Source organism: Poecilia formosa, unplaced genomic scaffold (assembly GCF_000485575.1).
Source record: "Poecilia formosa unplaced genomic scaffold, Poecilia_formosa-5.1.2 Scaffold192, whole genome shotgun sequence".
NCBI lineage: Eukaryota > Metazoa > Chordata > Actinopteri > Cyprinodontiformes > Poeciliidae > Poecilia > Poecilia formosa.
The window spans coordinates 71,549-98,116 of record NW_006800131.1 but is presented as its reverse complement, the minus strand read 5'-3'; the positions used below and the strand labels follow the sequence as shown (position 1 = coordinate 98,116).

General features: G+C 35.7%; 4 protein-coding genes across 5 annotated transcripts; 1 reads left to right on the top strand and 3 right to left on the bottom strand.

The window, feature by feature from the left end:
• Window positions 1-1,371: 1,371 nt before the first annotated feature.
• On the bottom strand, window positions 1,372-17,264 carry LOC103147889 (zinc finger protein 624-like). The gene is made up of 5 exons (XM_007566447.2): window positions 16,757-17,264; window positions 15,224-16,105; window positions 13,423-13,581; window positions 10,596-11,878; window positions 1,372-3,222 (listed from the first exon to the last, which is right to left on the bottom strand). Exons 1-5 carry the CDS (start codon window positions 16,920-16,922, stop codon window positions 1,867-1,869), a joined length of 3,846 nt encoding a protein of 1,281 aa, XP_007566509.2. The 5' UTR covers window positions 16,923-17,264; the 3' UTR covers window positions 1,372-1,866.
• On the top strand, window positions 3,901-7,268 carry LOC103147893 (gastrula zinc finger protein XlCGF57.1-like). The gene is made up of 2 exons (XM_007566452.2): window positions 3,901-4,177; window positions 4,929-7,268. Exons 1-2 carry the CDS (start codon window positions 3,931-3,933, stop codon window positions 6,647-6,649), a joined length of 1,968 nt encoding a protein of 655 aa, XP_007566514.1. The 5' UTR covers window positions 3,901-3,930; the 3' UTR covers window positions 6,650-7,268.
• A 273-nt stretch (window positions 17,265-17,537) lies between the features above and the next one.
• On the bottom strand, window positions 17,538-20,474 carry LOC103147888 (gastrula zinc finger protein XlCGF57.1-like). 2 transcript variants are annotated; one of them, XM_007566445.2, is made up of 3 exons: window positions 20,370-20,463; window positions 20,198-20,268; window positions 17,538-19,684 (listed from the first exon to the last, which is right to left on the bottom strand). In XM_007566445.2, coding segments are annotated over exons 1-3 (1,257 nt in total). In that variant the 5' UTR covers window positions 20,372-20,463; the 3' UTR covers window positions 17,538-18,500. The 2 variants fall into 2 exon arrangements, with proteins under 2 accessions (XP_007566507.1, XP_007566508.1); XM_007566446.2 differs by having other exon boundaries at window positions 20,198-20,474.
• An 896-nt stretch (window positions 20,475-21,370) lies between these two features.
• On the bottom strand, window positions 21,371-25,422 carry LOC103147886 (zinc finger protein 501-like). The gene is made up of 2 exons (XM_016678867.1): window positions 25,107-25,422; window positions 21,371-24,062 (listed from the first exon to the last, which is right to left on the bottom strand). Exons 1-2 carry the CDS (start codon window positions 25,267-25,269, stop codon window positions 22,942-22,944), a joined length of 1,284 nt encoding a protein of 427 aa, XP_016534353.1. The 5' UTR covers window positions 25,270-25,422; the 3' UTR covers window positions 21,371-22,941.
• Between the last annotated feature and the right edge of the window lie 1,146 nt (window positions 25,423-26,568).

The following is a 26,568-nucleotide window of genomic DNA, read 5'->3' as shown; positions in this document are numbered from 1 at the left end:
TTTTTCTGTAAACAAACTTAACAGATAATCTAAAGTACTCTGTCTGACCGATTTCAAAATATACACACTGTCAAAAATGCACATAAAGTGTTTATTCAGTTTACATCGCAACAGCAGCAACGATTAAAATTAGACACTTAAGATTTGATGAGTTTTGAGCACAAACAATTCAAAAATTTAAAATTTTTTCAGCTTTAACCAATAACTTATTTCACTTTTTGAAAAAACATAAAATCTCCTTTTAAATTTTTTTTTCATTGTCAGAAGAAAAAAAAAAGTTTTCAACATGTATAAAAAAATAAAATGATGCCTGGTTTTTACTTGTTTCTAGACATGATTGTTTGTTTTATTAGTAATAATGATAAAAACATGGAAATCCATGGAAGCAGCTTCAATGAAAAAAAACAAAAATTTGAATTATAAAGTTCCCACGGCAGCCAACATATTTTGGTTCTTTAATTTACATGTTTCTGTCTGATGCGGAGCAGGTGGAGCAGGAACGCCATCTTAATGGGGACTTGTTATGCTTCCTTGAAGGAGTTAGGATCGGCCTGTGGGCTACACAAAATACCTTTATAACGTTTTTTTTTTTTTTTTTTTTTTTTTTTTTTTTTTACACAAAATAATTCTCAGATACAGATTTAGTCAGTTCTATTTTGAGCTCCTTTCAGAATAAGCTGTTTTAGCGTCACTTGTCTTTTCCAGTAGCCATTGTACAGCTCATACAGCAGTAAAACCAGCTGACCAAACGTGTTTGATCTCTGCTAGGTAACAGAGCAATGTTTGTTGATTTGTAACATTATATTCCGAAAGGATTTTGAAACAGTTTGCACCAAAACACCAAAAAATATTAACTTATTGTTCTTTTTTTTTTTAAACACCTGGAATGTTTCTAGAAGCAGTAGAGACCCAAATGGACATACAAAAATATACAATAACTTTTTGAAGAACCTTGAATTAATGAATTGCAGCAACGTCTAATTTCTCTTTGGGATCAGTAAAGTATCTTTTGAATTTGAATTGAAAAAGAGAAAAAGCTGGAGTTTAGTAAACGGTCAACAATTAATTTTATGAGAATGAGAACAGAAAAATCGCTGCAATGACTTTAAATTGTAGTAATATTTGTATGTAAATCCTTTGTGCTTAATGTGTTTAATTCTGAACAAACTGATGATTTGGCAATAATTTTGCCTTTGGAACAAATGACAGCAACTGTCTTGATCTGATTTTTGTCTTTTTAATTTGGCCTTTTCTAACTTTAGCTTGTTTAGTTATTAGCTAAATGTCCCCAATATATAAAACACTGTAGTAAAACTCACATTTCACATTCTTATTTGCAAAATTTAAAGTGAACACGACAAAGGGTATTTATGGTATCATCATTTATCGTAATACATTTTTCATAAGAATTTTTGATTTATCGTTGCCACTATAAACTCCAATTAGTGCCATTTAAAACCCTCCAAAACAATCATTATTACAAGGATTGATAGTTTTACTATTTTCTCCTCTGCTTGTTCAATAAAAGAATCAATAAATACCAATAAATTTGAAAATTCATAAATTTCAAGAAGTGATATAAAATACACTTCTTTACAAAACTAGTATTTTTCCTAAAGAAGCTCATTACAAACAGGAATGTTTTTAAACAGCAGTCATAAAGTTACCTAAAAAACATGTAAAAAATAGTTACTATTGTCACTTTTATTGTTATCACAACGTCACCACAAAATTTCATAATAAAACTTTAAGTCCAGCCCTAGTGAACCATCACCATCTTCCACGTTATATTACATTAAAATATAAGCTGTCATGTTAATGGTTGCTAACATCTTTATCTCTACACTGTAAACAGCAGAAACGCTCCTAGCCGATGTGAGTCTTCATGTGTTTGGTCAAACTGCTCTTTAGGCTGTAGGTTTTAGTACAAGCATTACATGTGAACGGTTTCTCCCCTGTGTGAGACCTCATGTGTCTGTTCAGACGACTCTTTAACGTGAACGTTCTTTCGCAGCTGTCGCATGAGAAAGGTTTGTCGCCCGTGTGGGTTCTCATGTGGTTATTCAAGCTGCTCCTCAGGCTGAAGGCTTTCTGACACATACCACAAAGGAAAGGTTTCTCCCCCGTGTGAGTTCTCGTGTGATCCGTTAAACAACTTTTCTGAGCGAACCTTTTTCCGCAGACCATGCAGGCGAAAGGCCTCTCACCTGTGTGGACTCTCAGGTGTTTATTCAAATGGTTTTTAGAGTTGAAACTTTTGTCACAAGCCAAACACTGAAAAGGCTTCTCACCAGTGTGAGTCCTCATGTGTTCAGTTAAATTGCACTTCAGACTGAACCTTTTCCCACAGGTGATGCACGAGAATGGCCTCTCGCCAGTGTGAATTCTCAAATGCTTATTCAAATGGTTTTTGGAGGGGAAACTTTTCTCACAGGCCAGACATGGGAAGGGTTTCTCACCGGTGTGAGTTCTGATGTGCTCGGTTAAAATACATTTTAGACTGAAGCTTTTTCCACAGGTCACGCACGGAAAAGGCTTCTCACCTGTGTGAGTTCTCAAGTGAAGGGTTAAATTTGATTTTGTAGTAAAACCTTTGCCACACGTCTCGCATGAGAAAGGCCTCTCCCCTGTGTGACTTCTCATGTGTATCGTCAGGTTATTATTCTGGGAAAAGCTTTTGTCACACATTTTACAAGAATATTGTTTCTTTTCTTTGTGAGCACTGTGCCCTTCTTGATTTGAGCTCTCAGAATACTGATTATATTGTCTGGTTTCCTGACCCTGCTCATTTAGCATTTGCTCTTCATCACTCTTTGACCCCCAGTCTTCTGAAGCGCTTCCTTCCTGGTCCTGGCTGTTACTTTCAGGGGAGTCCTGAGAGTCGAGCGGGTACCAGTTTGGTTCTGGTTCGGTGTGAAAGCTTTCCTCATCAGCAGGCGTCACCATGAAGGTGTCAGACTCCTCCTTCAGCTCAAGCTGCTCTTCATCTTGACTGATGAGGAGCTCCATGTCTTCCTCTTTTATCAGCAGATGTCCAAACTCAACCTGCTCCTCTTTCATCTGCAGAGGTTCTGGATCCTCTTCATCAAAACTGGAGCTCCTCTCCTGGTTGGTGAGCGCCTCCTCTTCCCAAACGTCATCCTGGTGGACGTCTGGAGGGTCGAACAGAAAAAGGCCTGGGTCAGTTCCTGGTCTTAAACTCCCTTTAATGAAATTCCACCTCTAAAGTCAGATGGTGAGTTTGCAGCAGAGTGAGTCTATTTAATATCCCTGTTTTCTTGAGCTGGAAACTAAAGGATGAAATCTTTTACTGCTGTTAGCTTAATGCTCTTTAGAAAGTGAAGTTTATAAAGCAGGAGTCTACAACTTCAGTCCTGCAGCACACCTGAATCAAAAGNCACTACCCAGTATTTTACAGTATAAACAATATACAATGTATTTGTATTTTTCTTCTAAAAACATCTAAAAATGTTTTGAAAAACATATTTTCAAAACATTTTCTTCTAAAACATGGCTAAACAGATCACGGGTAACATATTCATAACGTAAATTAAACAACAATGTTTGAGTGTGTTTCTGGCATAATATCCCGTTTTGATGAAAACAAATAAAAAAAATCTTTTAATCTGTATTGAACATATTTTTCATTAAGATTTTCTGAATTATTTTTATTGGTGTTATGTAATATTCTCATTTTAAATATAGCATTTTCATAGAAAAGCCAAGAAAGCCTTGAAAACATCTGTTTGAGTGTAATCAGTCTATATAATGTGTTTCATTTAGTGGATTAAGTTACTGATATGAATGAACGTTGCAACAATATTTCAACTGATTCAACATAACAGTATGTTGAAAGACGGGATTCGTTGGGAGTGATGAGAATTCAAAGCGGAACTAAAAGTCGTTTAGAGTTTCTTCAGTGTTGCCACAATGAAACACAAAGGAAACAAAAACAGAACCAAGAGCTTTGCCTTTGTTGGAAGCCAGTTTGAAGACGGATTTGATCGAGTCTTTAGTAAAAAAAAGAAAATGTCTTCAGCTCCGCCTCAGAGAGAGATAATCAACAAGGAGTTAACTCCGGCTGAAGAAACATTAAAGGAGTTTAATATCATCGTCAAGTCCGAAGAGGAGATGGATGATCTTACCCAGACACCCCGAATCATTTCACACCGAACAGGTCTGAAACACCGTCACGTTTTACTGATGAGACAGATTAAACATTTGGAGACAGGGTTAAGGAACGTTGTGAACTAGTCATCACTGTTACGGCTGTATAAAGAAAACCCTTTTTAAAATAAATAGCACCGCTTAGCCTGGCTGCTAACGTAACACACATGCTATAAAAAAATTACATATAACATGGTAGTTATGTCTGAAAAGGGATATGAAGGAGTAAAACTTGTTTATTTAGGTCCCTTCTTCTTCCTGTGGTCCCTGTTAATTTATAATCTTCCTTCTTCCTGCTTTACTTACTTGTTTAAACACCGACTTTTGTAAACTCCTAAGTCAATATACATAGAAACATACATATACACACGACTCTTACAACAGGCGTATCCTGAAAATGGTGGGTTTGAATTCAGCTTCCACCTGCCACATGTCAATATACTACTTTACAAGACACTGATCGGGGCATTGGTGTATGAATGCTACAGTCGAGCAGTTGATAAGATCAATATAAATTCAGTCAATTGTAATTAAAACATGCATTTTTACTGAACTCTTCATCACATTTTATTAATATATGATAGCACATGTATTTCCCTTCCTGTCAGAAGAAACATATTAGTTAAATTCATTTTCTTACAAGTTTGAAATTTTAAAGTAAGCAAGTAAAGGATGTTTAGATGCACCAAGAGATAAAAGTGAGGGATGTGTTTGTTTTTTTTACTCACATTTATAAGATTTTGTTTTGTCTTTTTGTCCAGATCTTCCAGAATGCTGTGAGTGTAAAGAGGAGGGGATTCTCGACGAGATCAGCAACCAGGATGGAAACCCTATTTTAGACCAAGAGGAGCCAGAACCTCCGCAGATAAAACGGGAACAAGAGGAACCACAACATCACCTGTTCAAAGAGGAAGTGAATCAACTAAGAATCTGTCAGGATGAAGAGCAGCTTGTTCTGAAACAGGAAACCGAGGTGACTCCTTCTGACGTGCAAATGATTAACTATGAGACGGAACCAAACAGGAACCAACTTGTTTCTTCTGCCTCTCCTGAAGTTGAGAACCAGAATCAGGAGGGAAGAAATACTGAAAACCCAGGAAAAAAGAGAGAAGAGCAGAAACGACATGAGAGATATCAGAAAACCAGACAGCAGAAAGGTTCTGCTGACAACTCAAGACAAAAAACAAACAAAACTCAAATAGACCAAACTTTAATTTCTTGTGACATTTGTGATAAAACCTTTTCTTCAAAGAGTTGCTTGTCTAGACATATGAGAACTCACACGGGCGAGAAGCCTTTTACATGTACCATCTGTGGAAAAAGTTACTGTGACAAAGGTGGTTTAATTTATCACATGAGAGGTCACACAGGGGAAAACCCATTCACATGTGTCATTTGTGGAAAAAGTTTCCGTCTGAGCAACATTTTAAGTATTCACATGAGAACTCACTCAGGTGAGAAGCCTTATTCATGTACAACCTGTGGAAAAACGTTTTCTAAAAATAGTAGTTTAAATCGTCACAGTAGGAGTCATGCGGGTGAGAAACCTTTTTCATGCATTGCTTGTAGAAGAAGTTTCAGTCAAAAATCTATTTTAACCATTCACATGAGAACTCACACTGGTGAGAAGCCTTTCTCATGTACAACCTGTGGAAAAAGTTTCACTCAGAAAGGTCATTTATCTGATCACATCAAAACTCACACAGATGAGAAGCCTTTCACATGTTCTACTTGCGGAAAAGGTTTCAGTCAAAAAATCCATTTAAAGAGTCACACAAGGACTCACACAGCTGAGAAACCTTTCTCATGTACCACCTGTGGAAAGAGTTATAGTGAGAACAGTGGTTTAACTTATCACATGAAAACTCACTTGGGTGAGAGACGCTTTTCCTGTGTGACCTGTGAAAAAAGTTTCAGAAAAAAATCTCACTTAACATGTCACATGAGAATTCACACTGCCGAAAAGCCTTTCTCATGTATGACCTGTGGAAAAAGTTTCACTCAAAAATGTCATTTAACTTTTCACATGAGGACTCATACAGGAGAAAAGCCTTTCTCTTGTATGACCTGTGGAAAAAGTTTCACTCAAAAATGTCATTTAACTTTTCACATGAGGACTCATACAGGAGAAAAGCCTTTCTCTTGTATGACCTGCGGTAAAAGTTATAGTGAAAAAAGTAGTCTAAATTATCACATGTCAAATCACACAGGAGAAAAGCCATTCTCATGTGTTACCTGTGGAAAAGCTTATGTTCAGAAATCTCATTTTATATGTCACATGAGGAGTCACACCGGGGAGAAGCCTTTTGCATGTACGACTTGTGAAAAAAGGTTTGCCAGTAGAAGCAGTTTAAGTGTTCATATTAGAAGTCACACAGGTGTGAAGCCTTTCTCATGTGTGACCTGTGGGAAAAGTTTCACCTTAAAAAGTATTTTAACTCATCACATAAGAATTCATACAGGCGAGAAGCCTTTCTCCTGAATGTTCTGTGAAAAAACATTTAGACAAAAATCTCATTTGATAGCGCACCTGAAAACTCATAAAGATGAGTCAGCATAATCTGAACCTCAAGAATGAAGGTGCATTTACATTGCATCTTAATTACAGTTCCTTTTTCTACAGAGGTTTGACTGCTAAGTTTATTTTGTTAAAATTTTGCATGGTTTATTATTGCTGAACATATATAAAGTAATTTTTGTCAGCCAACACTTTCAATCCTTAAGGTCCCTGGAAAGCCCATAAAATATGATTTGCAATTTCTACTTGCTTTTTATTTTCTACAAATTAAATAGAACTAGGGTGCAGCAGTCTGTCACTATTTCACTGTCCACTCCCTGGATGTTCACCTGTGTCAGTGCAATGTCAACTCTCTTCTTTAATTGTGTAAGATATTAAAAAATGTATATCAGTTACATTACAATAGTGACTATATATAATAGTCAATTTAACATGTTCTTCTACCTTCTATTATTATGTTCATTCAACCCGTGAGTAAAAAGTAAAGTTGAATTATATCTTCATTCATTTAACATTTATCTGTATTTGCAACTGTACGTTTAGTCTTGATTCAAAGCTGTAATGAATAAAAGATTTTTCGCCATGTATTGTGCAATACATCAGGTAAAAGGCTGCTAGAACTTCAGTACAAAATTAGTTCACAGGTTTCATATTGGGTTGTCATCATTCACACCTAGAACGGCAGAATATTTGAACTCAGCAGGATTCTCTGAATATTCTATTTTATGCATTTAACGTTTTATACAATTTTTATAATTTTATTTATGAATGCACTTAGCATATTTCTGGTAAGGAATACGCAGCGTTTCCTTGTGCAAATCAATCTGATTTAAACTAATTAAGCTTCTATTTTCAAATTCCTTATTGAATAAACCTGGTTTCTCCACCTCAGGACATGCTCTTTAATAATTATCTATTCAGGAAGCAGAAACTTGTTTTCTAAACTGAAAAATTGTCTTTGTAACTTGCTAAAAGTGTGATCGCATGAGTGTGTTTAAAATTTAAAAAAATTATTTCATAGTTACTGTAAACAGAAGTTTAATAAAGCACATGTCAGCTTTAAGGCAACACAAGAAATATAGGAAATAACTGGAAGTTTATATGAATGGTAGATTTATAATTTATTGTAATTTACAATGACATTAAAACATTACACAAATGAATATGTTTAGTTTTGCTGTCAGGTCATGAATCTGGAAATAATGTTACTCTAAAAGTTTCAGTTACAAGACATGAAACCAGAGCTTCACTGTTCAGATACATTTAATTAGCTCTGAATCTCATTGGTGTCACATTCAATTAAATTACGTCCCAGTTACCAGTCTGAAATACAAAATTAATAAAAGATGAAAAAAAATATTTGATTAAGATACTGTTATTAGTGAAATCCAGTAAAGATTTATCTGCATTTGTACCAACAACAACAGATGTCAACTGTTTAATTACATAAATATAGGTAGAAAAACAAGTTTATCTCAAAGTAAAACAGGTAGAGGTTATTTTAATTAACCAACTAAATTCAACAAACGTTAAAAACGTGGAGAGTGAAGATGTTGAGTTCATAAATAACTTGTAGACAACATTTCAGAAACATTAAAAAAACGTTACAACAGCTTTTCAAATAGTTTTCCATCTTATGCAATAGAAACAAAAGTATAAATGTCATACATTATATTGTCTCTGAAAATGACTGGTAGGTTTTTGAATCAATAAAAGACATAAAAAATCCACCCATGGACAGCAGAGAGAGCAATAGAAAACATATTTGGACTTTTGAATAATTAAAACATAGCAGTTCAGGACAGTCTCCAGTATTTTTAGAAAATCGTGATGCAACTCAGGTGTTTTCCATCCAGATGTCCATGGTGTGTATTAGAAAATCTAGCCAGGATGTTAATTATCCCAGAAGTTCTAACCGACCTTTAACCTGTAGGTTTACCAGCAGCCATAGTCCTGCGAGTTTCAGTGCTGCCATCTTGTGGATTAAATTGGGATATATTTTATGCAATATATTGAGTATTTATGTCTGTTTAATGTAGCATTTTTCTGTAAACAAACTTAACAGATAATCTAAAGTACTCTGTCTGACCGATTTCAAAATATACACACTGTCAAAAATGCACATAAAGTGTTTATTCAGTTTACATCGCAACAGCAGCAACGATTAAAATTAGACACTTAAGATTTGATGAGTTTTGAGCACAAACAATTCAAAAATTTAAAATTTTTTCAGCTTTAACCAATAACTTATTTCACTTTTTGAAAAAACATAAAATCTCCTTTTAAATTTTTTTTTCATTGTCAGAAGAAAAAAAAAAGTTTTCAACATGTATAAAAAAATAAAATGATGCCTGGTTTTTACTTGTTTCTAGACATGATTGTTTGTTTTATTAGTAATAATGATAAAAACATGGAAATCCATGGAAGCAGCTTCAATGAAAAAAAACAAAAATTTGAATTATAAAGTTCCCACGGCAGCCAACATATTTTGGTTCTTTAATTTACATGTTTCTGTCTGATGCGGAGCAGGTGGAGCAGGAACGCCATCTTAATGGGGACTTGTTATGCTTCCTTGAAGGAGTTAGGATCGGCCTGTGGGCTACACAAAATACCTTTATAACGTTTTTTTTTTTTTTTTTTTTTTTTTTTTTTTTTTACACAAAATAATTCTCAGATACAGATTTAGTCAGTTCTATTTTGAGCTCCTTTCAGAATAAGCTGTTTTAGCGTCACTTGTCTTTTCCAGTAGCCATTGTACAGCTCATACAGCAGTAAAACCAGCTGACCAAACGTGTTTGATCTCTGCTAGGTAACAGAGCAATGTTTGTTGATTTGTAACATTATATTCCGAAAGGATTTTGAAACAGTTTGCACCAAAACACCAAAAAATATTAACTTATTGTTCTTTTTTTTTTTAAACACCTGGAATGTTTCTAGAAGCAGTAGAGACCCAAATGGACGTACAAAAATATACAATAACTTTTTGAAGAAACTTGAATTAATGAATTGCAGCAACGTCTAATTTCTCTTTGGGATCAGCAAAGTATCTTTTGAATTTGAATTGAAAAAGTGAAAAAGCTGGAATTTAGTAAACGGTCAACAATTGATTTTATGAGAATGAGAACAGAAAAATCGCTGCAATGACTTTAAATTGTAGTAATATTTGTATGTAAATCCTTTGTGCTTAATGTGTTTAATTCTGAACAAACTGATGATTTGGCAATAATTTTGCCTTTGGAACAAATGACAGCAACTGTCTTGATCTGATTTTTGTCTTTTTAATTTGGCCTTTTCTAACTTTAGCTTGTTTAGTTATTAGCTAAATGTCCCCAATATATAAAACACTGTAGTAAAACTCACATTTCACATTCTTATTTGCAAAATTTAAAGTGAACACGACAAAGGGTATTTATGGTATCATCATTTATCGTAATACATTTTTCATAAGAATTTTTGATTTATCGTTGCCACTATAAACTCCAATTAGTGCCATTTAAAACCCTCCAAAACAATCATTATTACAAGGATTGATAGTTTTACTATTTTCTCCTCTGCTTGTTCAATAAAAGAATCAATAAATACCAATAAATTTGAAAATTCATAAATTTCAAGAAGTGATATAAAATACACTTCTTTACAAAACTAGTATTTTTCCTAAAGAAGCTCATTACAAACAGGAATGTTTTTAAACAGCAGTCATAAAGTTACCTAAAAAACATGTAAAAAATAGTTACTATTGTCACTTTTATTGTTATCACAACGTCACCACAAAATTTCATAATAAAACTTTTAATCCAGCCCTAGTGAACCATCACCATCTTCCACGTTATATTACATTAAAATATAAGCTGTCATGTTAATGGTTGCTAACATCTTTATCTCTACACTGTAAACAGCAGAAACGCTCCTAGCCGATGTGAGTCTTCATGTGTTTGGTCAAACTGCTCTTTAGGCTGTAGGTTTTAGTACAAGCATTACATGTGAACGGTTTCTCCCCTGTGTGAGACCTCATGTGTCTGTTCAGACGACTCTTTAACGTGAACGTTCTTTCGCAGCTGTTGCATGAGAAAGGCTTGTCGCCCGTGTGGGTTCTCATGTGGTTATTCAAGCTGCTCCTCAGGCTGAAGGCTTTCTGACACATACCACAAAGGAAAGGTTTCTCCCCCGTGTGAGTTCTCGTGTGATCCGTTAAACAACTTTTCTGAGCGAACCTTTTTCCGCAGACCATGCAGGCGAAAGGCCTCTCACCTGTGTGGACTCTCAGGTGTTTATTCAAATGGTTTTTAGAGTTGAAACTTTTGTCACAAGCCAAACACTGAAAAGGCTTCTCACCAGTGTGAGTCCTCATGTGTTCAGTTAAATTGCACTTCAGACTGAACCTTTTCCCACAGGTGATGCACGAGAATGGCCTCTCGCCAGTGTGAATTCTCAAATGCTTATTCAAATGGTTTTTGGAGGGGAAACTTTTCTCACAGGCCAGACATGGGAAGGGTTTCTCACCGGTGTGAGTTCTGATGTGCTCGGTTAAAATACATTTTAGACTGAAGCTTTTTCCACAGGTCACGCACGGAAAAGGCTTCTCACCTGTGTGAGTTCTCAAGTGAAGGGTTAAATTTGATTTTGTAGTAAAACCTTTGCCACACGTCTCGCATGAGAAAGGCCTCTCCCCTGTGTGACTTCTCATGTGTATCGTCAGGTTATTATTCTGGGAAAAGCTTTTGTCACACATTTTACAAGAATATTGTTTCTTTTCTTTGTGAGCACTGTGCCCTTCTTGATTTGAGCTCTCAGAATACTGATTATATTGTCTGGTTTCCTGACCCTGCTCATTTAGCATTTGCTCTTCATCACTCTTTGACCCCCAGTCTTCTGAAGCGCTTCCTTCCTGGTCCTGGCTGTTACTTTCAGGGGAGTCCTGAGAGTCGAGCGGGTACCAGTTTGGTTCTGGTTCAGTGTGAAAGCTTTCCTCATCAGCAGGCGTCACCATGAAGGTGTCAGACTCCTCCTTCAGCTCAAGCTGCTCTTCATCTTGACTGATGAGGAGCTCCATGTCTTCCTCTTTTATCAGCAGATGTCCAAACTCAACCTGCTCCTCTTTCATCTGCAGAGGTTCTGGATCCTCTTCATCAAAACCGGAGCTCCTCTCCTGGTTGGTGAGCGCCTCCTCTTCCCAAACGTCATCCTGGTGGACGTCTGGAGGGTCGAACAGAAAAAGGCCTGGGTCAGTTCCTGGTCTTAAACTCCCTTTAATGAAATTCCAGCTCTAAAGTCAGATGGTGAGTTTGCAGCAGAGTGAGTCTATTTAATATCCCTGTTTTCTTGAGCTGGAAACTAAAGGATGAAATCTTTTACTGCTGTTAGCTTAATGCTCTTTAGAAAGTGAAGTTTATAAAGCAGGAGTCTACAACTTCAGTCCTGCAGCACACCTGAATCAAAAGGCTGAATTAGTTAACATTGCAAGAAGCTTTGGTCATTAACTCTTCATTTGATTCAGGTGCATTGGGAAAGGGAGGCACCCAAATATTTGAGGACACAAGAGGCTGGAATTACAGACTCCAGAGGTAAAGTTTTAGAGCACTATGCTCAGGTAATTAGCTGACCAATATTAGCTTTCAGAATTACTCATCGAGGAGCAGAACAGCAATCAGCACAAAATTCAGACTGACTCAAATTTTAATTGATCACTTCTAAGTTCATCCAGATTATATGTCAATTCTTATTGTCGTATGATATAGGTTAAGAAATTTATATTTAGAGTATTGCATTTTCACACCATACTTCTGAGTTAACTGCCAATAATGCACCAGTTTTCAGAATATGAAGTATCTTGAATACTTTTAAATCTTTCTCCTACAATGTCCGTTTTTTCCATGTAGGAATTTTATGTTTACATCTTGTTTGAGATATATATAGTTTCATATTTTTGTCTTTATGTGCAAAATACCAGAACAAAACAGGTCAAACATGTTCTTTCCATCCTTGCTACACAAATATAAACATGACATAAACTATCTGTAAGAAGGAAAATAGGCTACATCTAAACCATTTTGACTATTTGAGTTGTAGTCACAGGGCAATGTCATTATCTAACAGTTTTGGTTGTGTAAAGAAATAGCTGTTTTCATATAGAAAATATTGCATAAACAAACATGAGTACAACAGGGAATAAATCGATTTTCAACCAGTTTTCTGCAGCAAATTGTTGTATAAACACGTTTTCACTGAGGATCTTTAATAGTGTACATATGTGCAATTTTAAATTGACATTGATCACCGTGTCTGTATACAAAATAGACCAGGGTGTATTTGCTAATTTATTGCGAGGTACTGCAAAAACAAAAATGTCCCCCTCATGTCCCTTAGGGCGCTCCGTAGACTAAAGATAAAAGTAAAAAAATGAGCAGTTAGTTTCTCAAATCGGAAGCCAGCTTCCTATTACAAGTGGGAAATCATTTTCTCTTCATTTACACATTTAAACACAAAATAAACGTTTTCACCTGCAGGCGTTTCGCACCAGTGTGTGTGAGATACTGATTTGCTGATATACAACCCGTCAGGAGTGTTTAATTGTAGTTTATGGCTTCAATGTTCGCTATTTTGATCGCAGCCATGTTGGATGCTGATCTCTGGGAGTGTCATGAGCTCCCCGGCTTTCTGTGTCAAAATCCAGATAATAAAACGGACACAAATCCCCAAATTTAGCAGAGAAATTACGTTAGCATAGCTCATTTTAATACCTTCCTGGGAGAAATCCAGCAGATTGGACTGATCATCGAGCTCGTCCTCCGATTTCACGATGACTTCTTCAAACTCCGGGTCGGTTTCTTCAGCAGGAGTTAACTGCTGGTTGATAAACTTCCTCTGGGGCTGAACTGAAGACATATTTACTGCAAATTCTCACATATTCAGAGAAAAACCGTCTCCAACGTCAGCTAGCAGTCCGTTTACATCCGCCGCCTCTTCTTCTACTTGTTTTTTTTTTTCCAGCGAGTGAACACTACCACCCCCTAGTGGATTAAAGCAGAATATTACAAAACATACGGATAAAATCTAATAAATTTCTTAACTTTTTCTTCATGTAGATTAAACCCCCCATAAAATTAGGAACCAATTTCGTAATTGACCCATATAAAACATTCAAATATATTATTGTTGTTTTTTTCCAACTAAAGATGGAAAACGGTATATTAAATCCAGCATAAAATAGTTAAATGTTGCACGAGTATTCTCTCAAAGACAAACGTTATAAGACAATTATTAAACATAGAAACATGAAGAAAAAACTTGAAAATTGGTTGGTAGAATTCACTCCATTTTTATTTTTAATGAATCAAAGCATTTTATCAGTACATTTATCATCTAGTGAACAAATGACCAGAAGTAACAAATCTTTCAAAGGGACACAGAGTGTCATTTTATTTCACAATCAAGCAACTGTTACCTTCCGTTGTTAGAAAATTGCTGTATGTATCAAATATGATTTATATAGATTTGATATCGCAATTTAAAGTCTTGAAATTGGGTCTCTGTCTCTGAAACTCTGCCTTCAGGAAGTCGCCACGTCACAACTCCTCTATTAACCCTTTAACAATGTTTTTTACCAGTGTTTCACTGAGAAGTAGCTCATGTAATGACCTCAGCAGATGCACAGTTCCACCAGGTGTTTGCTAATAGCTGCTGGCTAGTCTGAAGGAACTGAGTGGCTGATTTCTCAAACATAAAAAAACAACAACAACAAAAACAAAAAACAATGCAACACTCTAGGTATGTTTTTCATGAGGGAAAAATGATCTAAAGCTCAGTTGATTTTATATAATACTGACCCTTTAAATGACACAAGTACTCAAAAAGAGGGCATGTACACAACGAAGATAATCCCTTAATTTAGGTTAGATTGTCAGTCTGTAATATTAGCAGGAAAAATCTCACTAATCTCCAACATTTTCAACATTGTTAGGTAAAAAAAATACATTTTCCAGGCCCTCAAGACCTGGATGAGAACTCTCCAGCAGAACAATTTACTTTTGTATTTGAAGGGAAGGAAGATTATGAAAAGTTCTGCTCAAATATTGTGGATTTCTGCTCTAATGCAGCTGATTCAAATGGTCCAGCTACCTCCTCAGCATGTCATAAAGTTCTGCAGAGGTTCTGCTAATGAACCATCATCTGATTCAGGTTGAACGAGGGGAAGAACTGAAACATTTGTCTGCCTTGTGAACTTAGCCTTAGATATCTCAGCTTAAAACATTTTCTACATTTAAAGCACAAAGGTTTTTTTTTTTTTACTTTAGTTTGCCATGGGATATGAAATGTTTTTTTCATCTGAACATTTAAATAACTTTTCTCAAGGAAACCTTTTTCAACATTTCAAACATAAGGAAGGTCTTTTATTTTTGTGATTTATTAGGACAAATAAATTTAATGCAAAACATTTTTGACAGGTCAAACCTTCTCACTTGAATGAGTTGCAATGAAATAAGTTAAACTGAATTTTTTTAACATTAAAAATGTTCAGCAAGACAAAGTGCTCTCATCTCATTGTCCGACTTGAATCAAAACAACCTGTAGATTTAAGATGTTTTCCACAGTTCCTCATGTGTTTCACCACGTTTCTTTTAAGGCTGAATGTCTTTTTACAAGCGTCACAAGGAAAAGGCCTCTCACCCGTGTGAGTTCTTGTGTGTTCAGTTAAAATAAATTTCAACCTGAAACGTTTTCCACAGGTCATGCACAGGAAAGGCTTCTCGCCCGTGTGAATTCTCATGTGTTTGACCAGATCTCTTTTTAGACTGAATGTCTTTTTACAGGCGTCGCATGAAAAAGGCTTCTCACCTGTGTGAGCCTTTAAGTGACGAGTTAAATTCGATTTTTTGGTGAAACATTTGCCACAGGTTTTACATGAGAAAGGCCTCTCCCCTGTGTGAATTCTCATGTGTGCGATCAAGTTTTTATTTAGAGAAAAACTTTTATCACACATTTCACAAAAGTAAAGTTTCTTATCTCTATGAGTTTCTGTGCGCTCTTTTTCTGGTGAACTTCTTGTGTCATTATGGTGTCTAGTTTTCCAATGTATTTGCTCTTCATCCATCATTACTCCTGAGACTTCGGGATTGCTTGTTTCCTGATCCTCATTCTCAGTTTCAGGAGGAAAGTTGAGTTGGTTCCAGTTTGCTTCTGGTTCAGAGTGAAATTCTTCATGAGTGGGAGTCGCCATTAAGTTTTCAGTCTCCTGCTTCAGCCCAAGCTGCTCTTCATCCTGACTAATGCAGACTTCCTTTTCTTCGTCCTTTATCTGAAAATGTTCCAGCTCACCCTGCTCCTCTTTCATTTGCAGAGATTCTGGTTCCTCTTCGTCAAAACTAGAGTTCCTCCGCTGGTCGGCGAGCGCCTCCTCCTTCCAAACATGTTCCTGTTTGAGGTCTGAGAGGGCAAAAAGCAAAATAACACATATTTAATGATTTTATTTATATGAAATAAAACACAGTTATCAAATTAACACACAGGATCCAGTCCTCGAGGACATCCTATGTTAAATAATAACAGAGCTGGGTAAAAAAATTACAATATAAGCATTTCATATCAGTCGATATCAATAATTCTCCATAATAATTTGTGTTTTTAAGATATTTACCTCCCACCTTGTTTAATATGGACACGTGAAAAGAATATTCAACGTTTCTTTGTACATAATTTTGACAATAGCCATGCAGGATAGCCACTAGGTGCCGCCAAAGCTCCTTAAAACTGGAGTCCGTCCGCCCAGGAGCGAGAGCTGGCCGGAGAATTAAGGCTCCAATTTATGAATGAATGTTTAAAATCTAAGATTTAACATGGAAAAAGGATGGGGAAATGACGAAACCTGTCCCGAATGACCAATAAGACTTTACGTCTTTATAAATATTGCTCTTTTCGATGGAAAATAATGCAAATTGGGAAACGTTTCAAAATGCTTTTATTTTGAAAGCGGACAGGAAACGAGAATACTGCATCCTATTAACTGTTCCCAATTTAAATAGTTAAACCGCAGCAAATCGTCTTCAGCAAAACATTGTAATCGCAGGTGTTTCGTACCTTTTCGGTGTAAGATGACTTGAGGTGTCCGAGTGAAATCCAGCAGTCTGCGTTGATCATCCATCTCTTCCTCGGTCTTGATTATTCCTTTAAACTCTGAGAATGTTTCTTCAACAGGAGTTAAATGCTCGTTGTTCGTCTTTCGTTGAAGCTGGACTGAAGACATTTTTACTGCAAACACTCACATATTCAGCCAACAGATGATCAGCCTCTTAAGGAATGACTTCAAGCAGTAGAGAAGCTAACGCTGCTAGCAACACATTCTTCTTCTTTTATATAATGGCGGACTTCAAGGTGCATATCGCCACCTACTGTACAAGACTATACAGCAACATTCTTCTTGCCACCGAGGGTGAACAGCAACGTCATTTTGATCGAAGATAATCAAATATTGCCAGAAAACTATTCTGAATCATTTTAAAGTGGATACGTTTCATTATAATTATGTTTAGATCAATTCTTTGTCTCCAACAGTGCTATATAAGATGATATATTGTCTCTTCACCTCCACAGTACTCACATTTTTGATGATTCTGACCTAAAACAGGAGAAGTTGGGTTTGATTTAAGTTCAGACAATGAGAAGAAACATGATTTTTTTAAATTTATTTTTTACATAGAGTAAACTTCTGGTTTCAGCTTTTTCTTAAACCAGATTTTATTTCTCTCACATCTAGTAACAAAAACCATACAATAAATGGGGTTACAATTATAGATAACATTGCTGGTACCCTAATATTTATAACCGGAAAGCTGAAATAAGTTGAGATGGACAAGAGAAATGATAAATAAAACTTTATTGAAAATGAATAAATGGAAACCAGACACTGATTTTGAATTGTGGATCAATAGAATCATTTAAAAAAACTAATTAATGAAACAGGTCAGGACAAAATTAGTGGTACTTGTAGCTTAACTCTGCTGTCATTTTCTGAAAGTATTGGTGACAATTAAAAACAAATGTTTAATGTCACTTTCTTCTTTAATTTCATTATTTTAAATCAATGTAGACATTAAGAAAGGAGTTGATGTAATAAATCTTTACATACATTTTTACTATTGTATCTAAGCTGTGCAATCTTAATTCTGTCATCTGACAAAGATGATTTATTTTGAAAAGCAGTCTTTTAATCTATAATAACTTACAAACTAAAGGGAATAAGTTCTTCAGACTGAGGATTTTTGGTTCTACAGTGTTTTTCCTGTCGCTTTTGTGCATTTCATACGTTAACATTAACACAACAGCTACTGCATTTCTTAAAATACAAAACTGCAAAACACAGCTGATAACCTGCAGGAGTGAGCCACTTGCTAACAATAGCTTCTTCCTCAAAAGCAAGTATTCATATCAATGAAAGTGTCAATGTCATCAAAATGAAAAGTCCTGACAGCATTGTTCACAAACAAGATTTTCATGTGTTCGTTATGACAGTTAGCTTGGTGATAAAACACAGCTTGGTGATAGAATCTGGTTGAGACAGCATGTGAAAACTGCACAGAAACAAGTATTGTATTAACAGGACACTGTGCCATGAGTCGTACTTCTGTATTATTCATTCAATTATTATCCTTTATACTTGGTTTCATTTTAATCCCACCTAAAATCTGTTGTCTTTGACTATTTTCTACCACCAAATAAAGAGAAACATTCTGACAAATACAGAATTTTACATTTGTGCCTCATGCCAAGTGTCAATCTCTTTTTCTCATAACTTTATCCACACGTCACACAATGAAAAGGCTTCTCATTTGTGGGTTAGCAAATGAGCTTTAAAGCTATTATGGTGGATGAATGCTCTTCCACAGGTCTTGCACAAAAAGGGTTTCTCACCTGTGTGGATTCTCGTGTGTCTTTTCAAAGCATCCTTTCTTTTAAAAGATTTTTCACAGATATCGCAGGGAAAAGGCCTGTCGTCTGTGTGATGCGTCATGTGATAAGCCAAATGCTCTTTTTGAATGAAGCCTTTGCCACAAATGGTACAAGAGAACGGCTTCTCACTAGTGTGAATTCTGACGTGTCTCTCAAAATTAGACTTGGTTGTGAAAGTTTTTCCGCAGAAAGAACAAAGCTTCCCATCTGTATGAGTTTTCATGTGAACTGTGAAATGTACTTTTTCTTTGTAACTTTTTCCACATGTTCTGCACTGAAACGGCGTCTCCTTTGTGTGAGACATCAGGTGAGTTCTTAAGCTATTGCTTTCTTGGAAAGCTTTTCCACAGATCCCACACAAAAAGGGATTCTCAACTGTATTGTCGCTCAACGGATCTTTTGATGTGTACGTTTGTTCACGGTTATTCCAGGGAAAAGGCCTTTCATTTTTGTGGCGTCTCATGTGATAATTCATAGTATAATTTCGACTAAAACCTTTGCCACAAATGGCACAAGAAAATCGCTTCACACCTGTGTGAGTTCTGACATGAGAGTCCAGAACAACTTTTGTAGTGAAGCTGTTTCTACAGAGCCAACATTTGAATGGTCTCTCGCCTGAATGAATCCTCATGTGATCTGTTAAATCTCTTTTCTTAAAGAAACTTTTTCCACATGTCCGACATGGAAAACGTTTCTCACCTGTGTGACTTTTCAAGTCTTCAGTCAAATTTTTCTTTGGCATAAAGGAATCTTTTTTAAAGTTTTGAGAGACAGCTTGGTTACTGATTGGTTCTGCTTGAATGTGGTTCTTTTCTTCATAATTAGGAGTCAACCTTAATGAATCTTCATTCTCCTGCCTCAGATCAAGATGCTCTTTATGTTCACTTATGCAGAGCTCCGATGGTTCCGCTTTAGTGCATGGATGATCTGGCTCTTGCTGCTCTTCTTTCAGCTGCAGAGGTTCTGGTTCCTCCTGGTCCACACTGGGATCCGTCTCATGTTTACAGAGCTGCTGGTTAGAGCAAACTTCCTCTTTCCAAACACGATCCAGCAGGTGGTCTGAAAACATATGAAATGGCCTGAAACATCAAAATCTCAGTCGGGGAACAATCTAGTCTATGACTAAAGAGTCTAAATTTTGTAGTTTAACAATTAGAGCAGATTGGAGATGCTAAAAGCAATAAAAAGAAAATTATGCACAACGCTGACCATCCTCTCCATTAGACAGTCTTGGGAAAACAGAGGATTTTCAAATTCTCTGTAATACAGACCGCTACAAGATATCTTTAATGCCAACAGTCATTGTAATCTACAATAACTCTCAAGAATTAGGATCATTAGGAGTTACAACATTTATTCTCCCTTTGGGCTCAATAAAGTATTTTTGAACTTGAAAACAATCGGTGGAATCGCCCTTTAGTCTGTTTCTAAAGTGGAAGCCACAACCGGAAGAAAACTTTAGCTTCGTTGCCTGCATAATCTCCGCTAATAAATCTCCCAAATGAACGCTTTAGATCCACAATCTGCATCCTGTATCATCGGTAAAAAGTTACCATCGCGGGTGTTTCATACCTATTCGATATAAGATGATCTGAGGTGTCCGGGTAAAAACCAGCATCTGATCATCCATTTCTTCCTTAAACCTGGAGATTTATTTAAACTCTGTGAATGTTTCTTCAGCAGGAGCTCGTTTAAAACCTCGTGTTGAATCCGGACTGAAGATATTTTTACTGCAAACACTCACATGTTCAGCTCACAGACTATCCGACTCTCTGGGATGGCTTCAAGCAGAACGAAAGAAAGCTAAAGCTGCTAGCATCACATTTAGCTTCCTTCTTTTGGTGTTTATTGACGGTTAGCAAACAACGAATTAGGTCATTATCGCCGCCAACTGGTCTGGAGGATGGACTGCAGCGTCACTTTAGTATAAATTTAGCACATGCCTTTGTCTAAGATAATATTCCCCGTCTAAGTCGGGAAATTTAAATTTTGTAGCATTATTTTAGTGTGATGAATGAAGGAAAATATGTTGTTTACTTAGGCAGCTCATAAGGCACTTTTTATTGTTAGCAATAACACACACCACCGTCTGTTGCACTTTGAGGTTCATTTGCCTTTATTGCAGTTCCAATTTTCTTTTGTAAGAAAGTAAAAACGGTGTAAACTGAAAACTAAGAGGGAAAAAATTATTTTTTGAAATTCACATAACTTGAGGAAACATTTCATATGCTGTGTTTGAAATATTTTAAGTTTATATAATCTGTTTGGTTCAGTCACAAACTGAAGACAGTGGAAAAGAAGCAGAAAATGTAGTAAAAAAAAGATCAGAAAAGAGCACTATTAACCTAGATTCACATATTGAATTTAAAATGGCAACAATAAAATTGATTGATTGATTTACAAAGAACTAAACTTCAAAAAAGGAGAAAAGTTGAACTTCTAGTGTAAGATTTCTTTTAAAAAATTTCTTAATTCAACTCCATTTTAATCAATTTCAACCATAAATCAAATGACAGGCAGCTTTAATCTTGATAAACTCATTGAAAAGCATTTTCAGTGGTTTTAGGACTGAGCTGACTTTAGTGTCCCAATATTTAAATATTTTACACAATATTACGCTTTTTATTTGTAAGTTGCACATAAACTGTGATTTTATTCCTATTAAATGGAAAAATCTTGAGTTTGGGAATGGCCTCAAAAAGGCATCAGGAGTCGAGATCACAAAAGAGAAAAAGAAGAAAGAAATTGGAATAAACTCCAGATTTATTTTACTAACAAAAGAAACATAGCAAAACATTTTACATCCAGTAATGAGAAATACTAAACTCCCTTTAAGAAATCAAAAACATAAAAAGTGACAAATACAAAATGATTTGCAGTGAACAGCAGAGCTAAAGTCTATTAATCTAAAATAATGTCCAACATAATGTGACAAAGTTCTACAGATCTTGAGGAATTTTGGCTTCACAGTTTTTCCTTCAGTGGCTTTAAAACATTTCTCACATTAATATTTGCACAGCAGCCAAATTAATTTCTCAAAGCAATGAATGCAAACCTCAAAACCTCATTAATCAACAAAAGCATGTTATTTGCTCTAAATCTGTGAATGGAAGCGTCATCATAATGAAACCTCATGTCTATAAACATGTTTTCATTAACAGTTCACAGGTGACAGTATTTTCTTTTCTTTATAGCTACTAGAAATCTACATCTACAATAATAAGTGAGATAAATAACCATCAAACACTGAATATGTATTTTTGACTTTTTTGCAGTTCTAAATCGTTTACAGTGTTGAGCAAAACAAAAGTACCAACTCGTTCACAACAGACATAAAATACACCAGCTGTGCACCAGAATCACCTGAGGAAAAAATGTTCAATTTGGGAAACATTTTCAGAAATAGATAAATTCTTGACGTCTAATTCAACATTTTTGTTTGTAATGACTCAATCAATGAAATTACTGTAATTTGCACAGTTTGTTCAGCATTTATTTTTAAGAATTTATTTATTGTACATTTTGGCTGCAAATTATCAGACAATTAACACATATGCAAAAGACGCTGTGACTTTTAGAAGTAATAAACTACCACTGTGATGAGACTAAATGTGTGATTGAAGTAACATTTATGAGAATAAAGTGACCCGCCTCAAAGACCGAAGAGGCTTAATTTTATAGTGATTTGACCAAATTATTTTCACACAAAGGGAAAAAAAAACAAGATTAAACATCAAGACTATAGTATTATAATCTAAGTCCAAGCAAAAACAATTAAAAACATCAGGTTATAAACCACACAGTGTCACTTTGTGAATACCCTGTGAACTAATTTTAAGGTTTAATTAAAGAAATGAACAAGTTGCATTGTTAAAACACAAATTTAATTAAAAACAAAATGTTACTAGCTTCAACAATGGTAAATGTCTGACTAGATAGTTTTCCTATTAGATCTTAGTTCTTCAGCTCAGTGGTTCTCCTAACACACATCTGCCAAACTTAACCAGTAAGATTTCTGACAAAAAAAATAAAATATGGCCTTTCACATGCTACTGTAACTGTTACTTAAGGCTCCTCTGGTTTTTTGGCTATTCTAGCGAAGTCTTCCACAGGACAGACATTTGAAAAGATTCTCACTTATGTGGGTTTTCATGTGAAATGTCATTTCTGTTTTTCTCATATAACTTTTTCCACATATCAAACATGGAAAATGGTTTTCATTTGTGTGAGCTGCAAAGTGAGATTTCGGTGAACTGCAATCACTGAATGCCTTTCCACAGATCGCACACAAATAGGGCTCTTCACCTGTATGACTTCTATTGCGAGTCATTAATTTTTGTTTTTTTATTAAACTTTTTTCCACAAGTAACGCATTGAAAGGGTTTCACGCTTGTGTGAACTCTCATGTGGCTACTCAATGTATGTTTTGATCTGAACTGTTTTCCACAGGTACTACAGGGAAAGGGCCTTTCATCTGTGTGACACATCATGTGGCGAGACAAATTAATTTTTTGAATAAAGCTTTTTCCACAAATCTCACAAGAAAAATCCCTCTCACCTGTATGAATTTTGCTGTGCACATAAAAGCCAGATTTACGATTGAAGCTTTTTCCACAGGACAGACATTTAAAAGGCTTCTCACCGGTGTGAATTCTCATGTGATCTATCAACATAAATTTTCGATTGAAACTTTTTCCACAGGTCTTGCACGAAAACGGCTTCTCACCTGTGTGAATTCTCATGTGAACTGCTAAATCTATCTTTTTAAGAAAACCTTTTCCACATGTCGCACAGAGAAAAGGCCTCTCCCCTGTGTGAACCTTCATGTGTACATTTAATGCATCTTTTCTAATGTACGTTCTTTCACAGGCGTTACAGGCAAAAGGCCTCTTCCCTGTGTGAATATTCATGTGCATAGTTAATGAATTTTTTCTTTTGAAGGTTTTTTCACAGGTATTACAGGCAAAAGGTTTCTCACCTGTGTGAGTTTTCAAGTGAGATGTCAAGTCTGATTTTTTTGCATGACTCTTTCCACATGTCATACATAGAAACGGCCTCTTCCCTCTGTGAACTTTCCTCTGTATATTTGAGTTTTTATGATGGTTTCCTTTTTCATCCTGGTTCTCAGTTTCATTAAAGTCCTGAGAGATGATTTGGTTGCTGACTGGTTCTGGTTTAATGTGGTTCTTTTCTTCATGAGTTGGACTCACTGATGATGTATCTTCATTCTCCTGCTTCAGTTCAAGCTGCTCTTCATTCTCACCTTTGGAAAGCTCTAATGGTTCCTCCTTAATCCAGGGACATTCTGGCTCTTGCTCCTCCTCTTTCATCTGCAGATGTTCTGGTTCCTCCTGGTCCAAACTGGAATCCCTTTCCTGTTTACAGAGCTGCTGGTGTGAGAAAGCCTCTTCTTTCCAAACATGACCCAGTTCGTGGTCTGAAAACCCAAACAAACCCAAGAAAAAGACTTTCTATAACATAACATAAAATGCAAAAAAGACAAAGCGTTGTGAATAGTCAGCGGACGAATCGTAGGTAAAAAAAAAAAAAAAAAAAAAAAGAACATTTACTATTAGAATTAGACCATTTCCATAAATAAAAATATCTAGGAAAAGTTTGTTTTGAATGCTTAAAGCAATCTGGGCAAACGCATGCCAAATTAATTCTACTGCCGCTATGTCGGGGGAAATTTTGTGGAAGAACATTGTTTTCATAATCTCCAAAAGAACATGTTTTCAGACTGGCAGAGCTGAATCTGGCAGGTAGTCAAAGAGATAAAATTAATTCTTGGCTTAGAAATTTTCAAATTACATATTTATGTAATTTACCAAATGAACTCAACTGTCAGGATAAGTACAGGATTATTCAGGAGTAATAGAATTACATTTTAAAAAGTTAAGAGTAAGCTGTTTTTGTAAGATCAGGAGGGTTTTGTCAGCACTCAGGAGAATCAGGGTCTAAAACTATGACCCAGGGAAATGGAAATTAAAATTAAATCATTTTCTATAACTTTTACTTTAATGTAATTAGGATATTTGTATAAACTCTTCTATTTAACCTGTGATGCATGTATTCAGACATGCCTTATCCATGGAATAATCAGGTTTGAAGAGTTTAAAACGTTTTGCTGGATCAGTTTGCAGTTTGATCCAGATGTAAAAACAGCAGCAATATGAAAATTTGTTGAACACTTTCAAGTAAAAAAAAAAAAAGTTTCGCAAATCACAAGCTAGATTTTAAATGTCAATTAGTCGAGAACAACTCAATCCAATGTTCAAGAGTTTAAGTCTCGTCGTTGTCAAAGTAGAGCAGATTAAAGATGCTCAGGGTCTTTTAGTCGTTGTTCGCACCGGAAGCTACAACCAGAAGTTGACTTTCGTTGCCTAATCTCCGCTAATAAATCTTCCTAAATGATCGCTTTAACTCAGAAATCCAAAACCTGCACCTCCAGTAAAGCTTTATCATAGCTGCTGTTTCCTACCTATTCGGTGTAAGATGATCTGAGGATTTCGGGAGAAATCCAGCAGTCTGCGCTGATCATCCGTCTCTTCCTCCTTCACGATGATTTCTTTAAACTCTGTCGGTTCTTCAGCAGGAGTTAACTGCTCGTTGATCAACTCTCCTTGCAGCTGGACTGAAGACATTTTAATGCAAACACTCACATATTCTGCCAACAGTTGATCAAACTCCTTAGAATTGTTCAAAGCAGAAAGGAAGGAAAGCTAAAGCTGCTAGCATCACGTTGACTTCTTCTTCTTCTTCTTCTTCTTCTTCTTCTCGTTGTTGATTTTTATTGGCAAGAAATGTTACGGTTGCATTACCGCCACCTACTGGTATGGAGTGTGGCTCAAATTAAATGTTTATTTTTTCTAATTTCCTCCAACATTAATCTCCTTTCTATCTCATATCCAATTAAAATAATATGTTATATTGTTTCATTTCCTTACAATATTGCCAATTTCCTGTGTTATGTTGTTTATCCTGAATGAGTTGCTAAGTGTAGTATGTCAAAATCTTAGCAGTCATAGTTTCTTCTCTCTTCTGTTCTTCCTTCCTCATCCCATTTCCAATACATGTTTTTGAATCCTATAATACCATCTTCCTTTGCTATCTTCATCCCATTCTGCCAGCCACATTTTCCTAAAATTTTGATTAATTATACTTTTTATCACGTTTTTGGTTGTTCTCTTCGATTAGATTTTTTGGCGGTTGGCAAACAGCGCCACCAACTGGTCTGGAGGATAGCAGAACTTTTAAAAAAAAGAACCTTATTTGAATTTTAGACTTGTTAAGATTTAATGGCTTCTACATGTGTTAAAAGCGAAAGATGCACTTTTGGGGTACGATCCTATCTTTCAGGGTTACTATAACTTAATTCCCAAAAAGAGGATACTTAGCACATTCCTAAAAAAATTCCAGGCATGCTCCGTTTATTTTTTTTTAAAAAAATGCTTTTATTCTTAACACATTTTACAGACTCCACTTCTGTTTCTTACAGATGTCACTTAACTTTCTAAAACTTTTTTTTATATACCTTTTTACTCAAGAAACCATCTGGTGGAAAGATTTCAACTAATGCAACCAAATTTTACACAAGTAGATCAAACTTGTTTGTAGACTTGATTGGTCAAAGATTCTCAGTTCTGTCAGAATCTTTGTGTCCCTTTGCATCCTGACTCTACACTGGACTTTTCCATTTGTCTCTGGGAAATGCAATAACAGAAAAAGACAATCGAGTTTTCCTAAACAAACCAGAATATTATCAGCTGGAAGCAGTATACTCAACTCCTACTACATGCACTACAAGAGGCATAACTTAGAAGTTGGACAAGTAACTTAAAAAACATCAATTCAACATATTCAGTTGTTAAAACTTTACAAAAGTGCTTTAAACATTCAAGTGTAACAGCTTCATATATATATATATATATATATATATATAT

What these genes read in the sequence shown, in the direction of transcription:
- LOC103147893 (XM_007566452.2), top strand. Translation starts at nt 3,931, where the DNA reads ATGAAACACAAAGGAAACAAAAACAGAACCAAGAGCTTTGCCTTTGTT. An exon ending in AATCATTTCACACCGAACAG is followed by an intron (nt 4,178 to 4,928) that starts GTCTGAAACACC and finishes CTTTTTGTCCAG; the next exon opens with ATCTTCCAGAATGCTGTGAG.
- LOC103147889 (XM_007566447.2), bottom strand. Translation starts at nt 16,922, where the DNA reads ATGTCTTCAGTCCAGCTTCAACGAAAGACGAACAACGAGCATTTAACT. An exon ending in TTTTGATTCAAGTCGGACAA is followed by an intron (nt 13,582 to 15,223) that starts TGAGATGAGAGC and finishes TGAATATGTGAG; the next exon opens with AATTTGCAGTAAATATGTCT. An exon ending in GCTGGATTTCTCCCAGGAAG is followed by an intron (nt 11,879 to 13,422) that starts GTATTAAAATGA and finishes TCGACCCTCCAG; the next exon opens with ACGTCCACCAGGATGACGTT.
- LOC103147888 (XM_007566445.2), bottom strand. An exon ending in GATCATCTTATATCGAATAG is followed by an intron (nt 19,685 to 20,197) that starts GTATGAAACACC and finishes ATATGTTTTCAG; the next exon opens with ACCACCTGCTGGATCGTGTT.
- LOC103147886 (XM_016678867.1), bottom strand. Translation starts at nt 25,269, where the DNA reads ATGTCTTCAGTCCAGCTGCAAGGAGAGTTGATCAACGAGCAGTTAACT. An exon ending in GATCATCTTACACCGAATAG is followed by an intron (nt 24,063 to 25,106) that starts GTAGGAAACAGC and finishes TTGGGTTTTCAG; the next exon opens with ACCACGAACTGGGTCATGTT.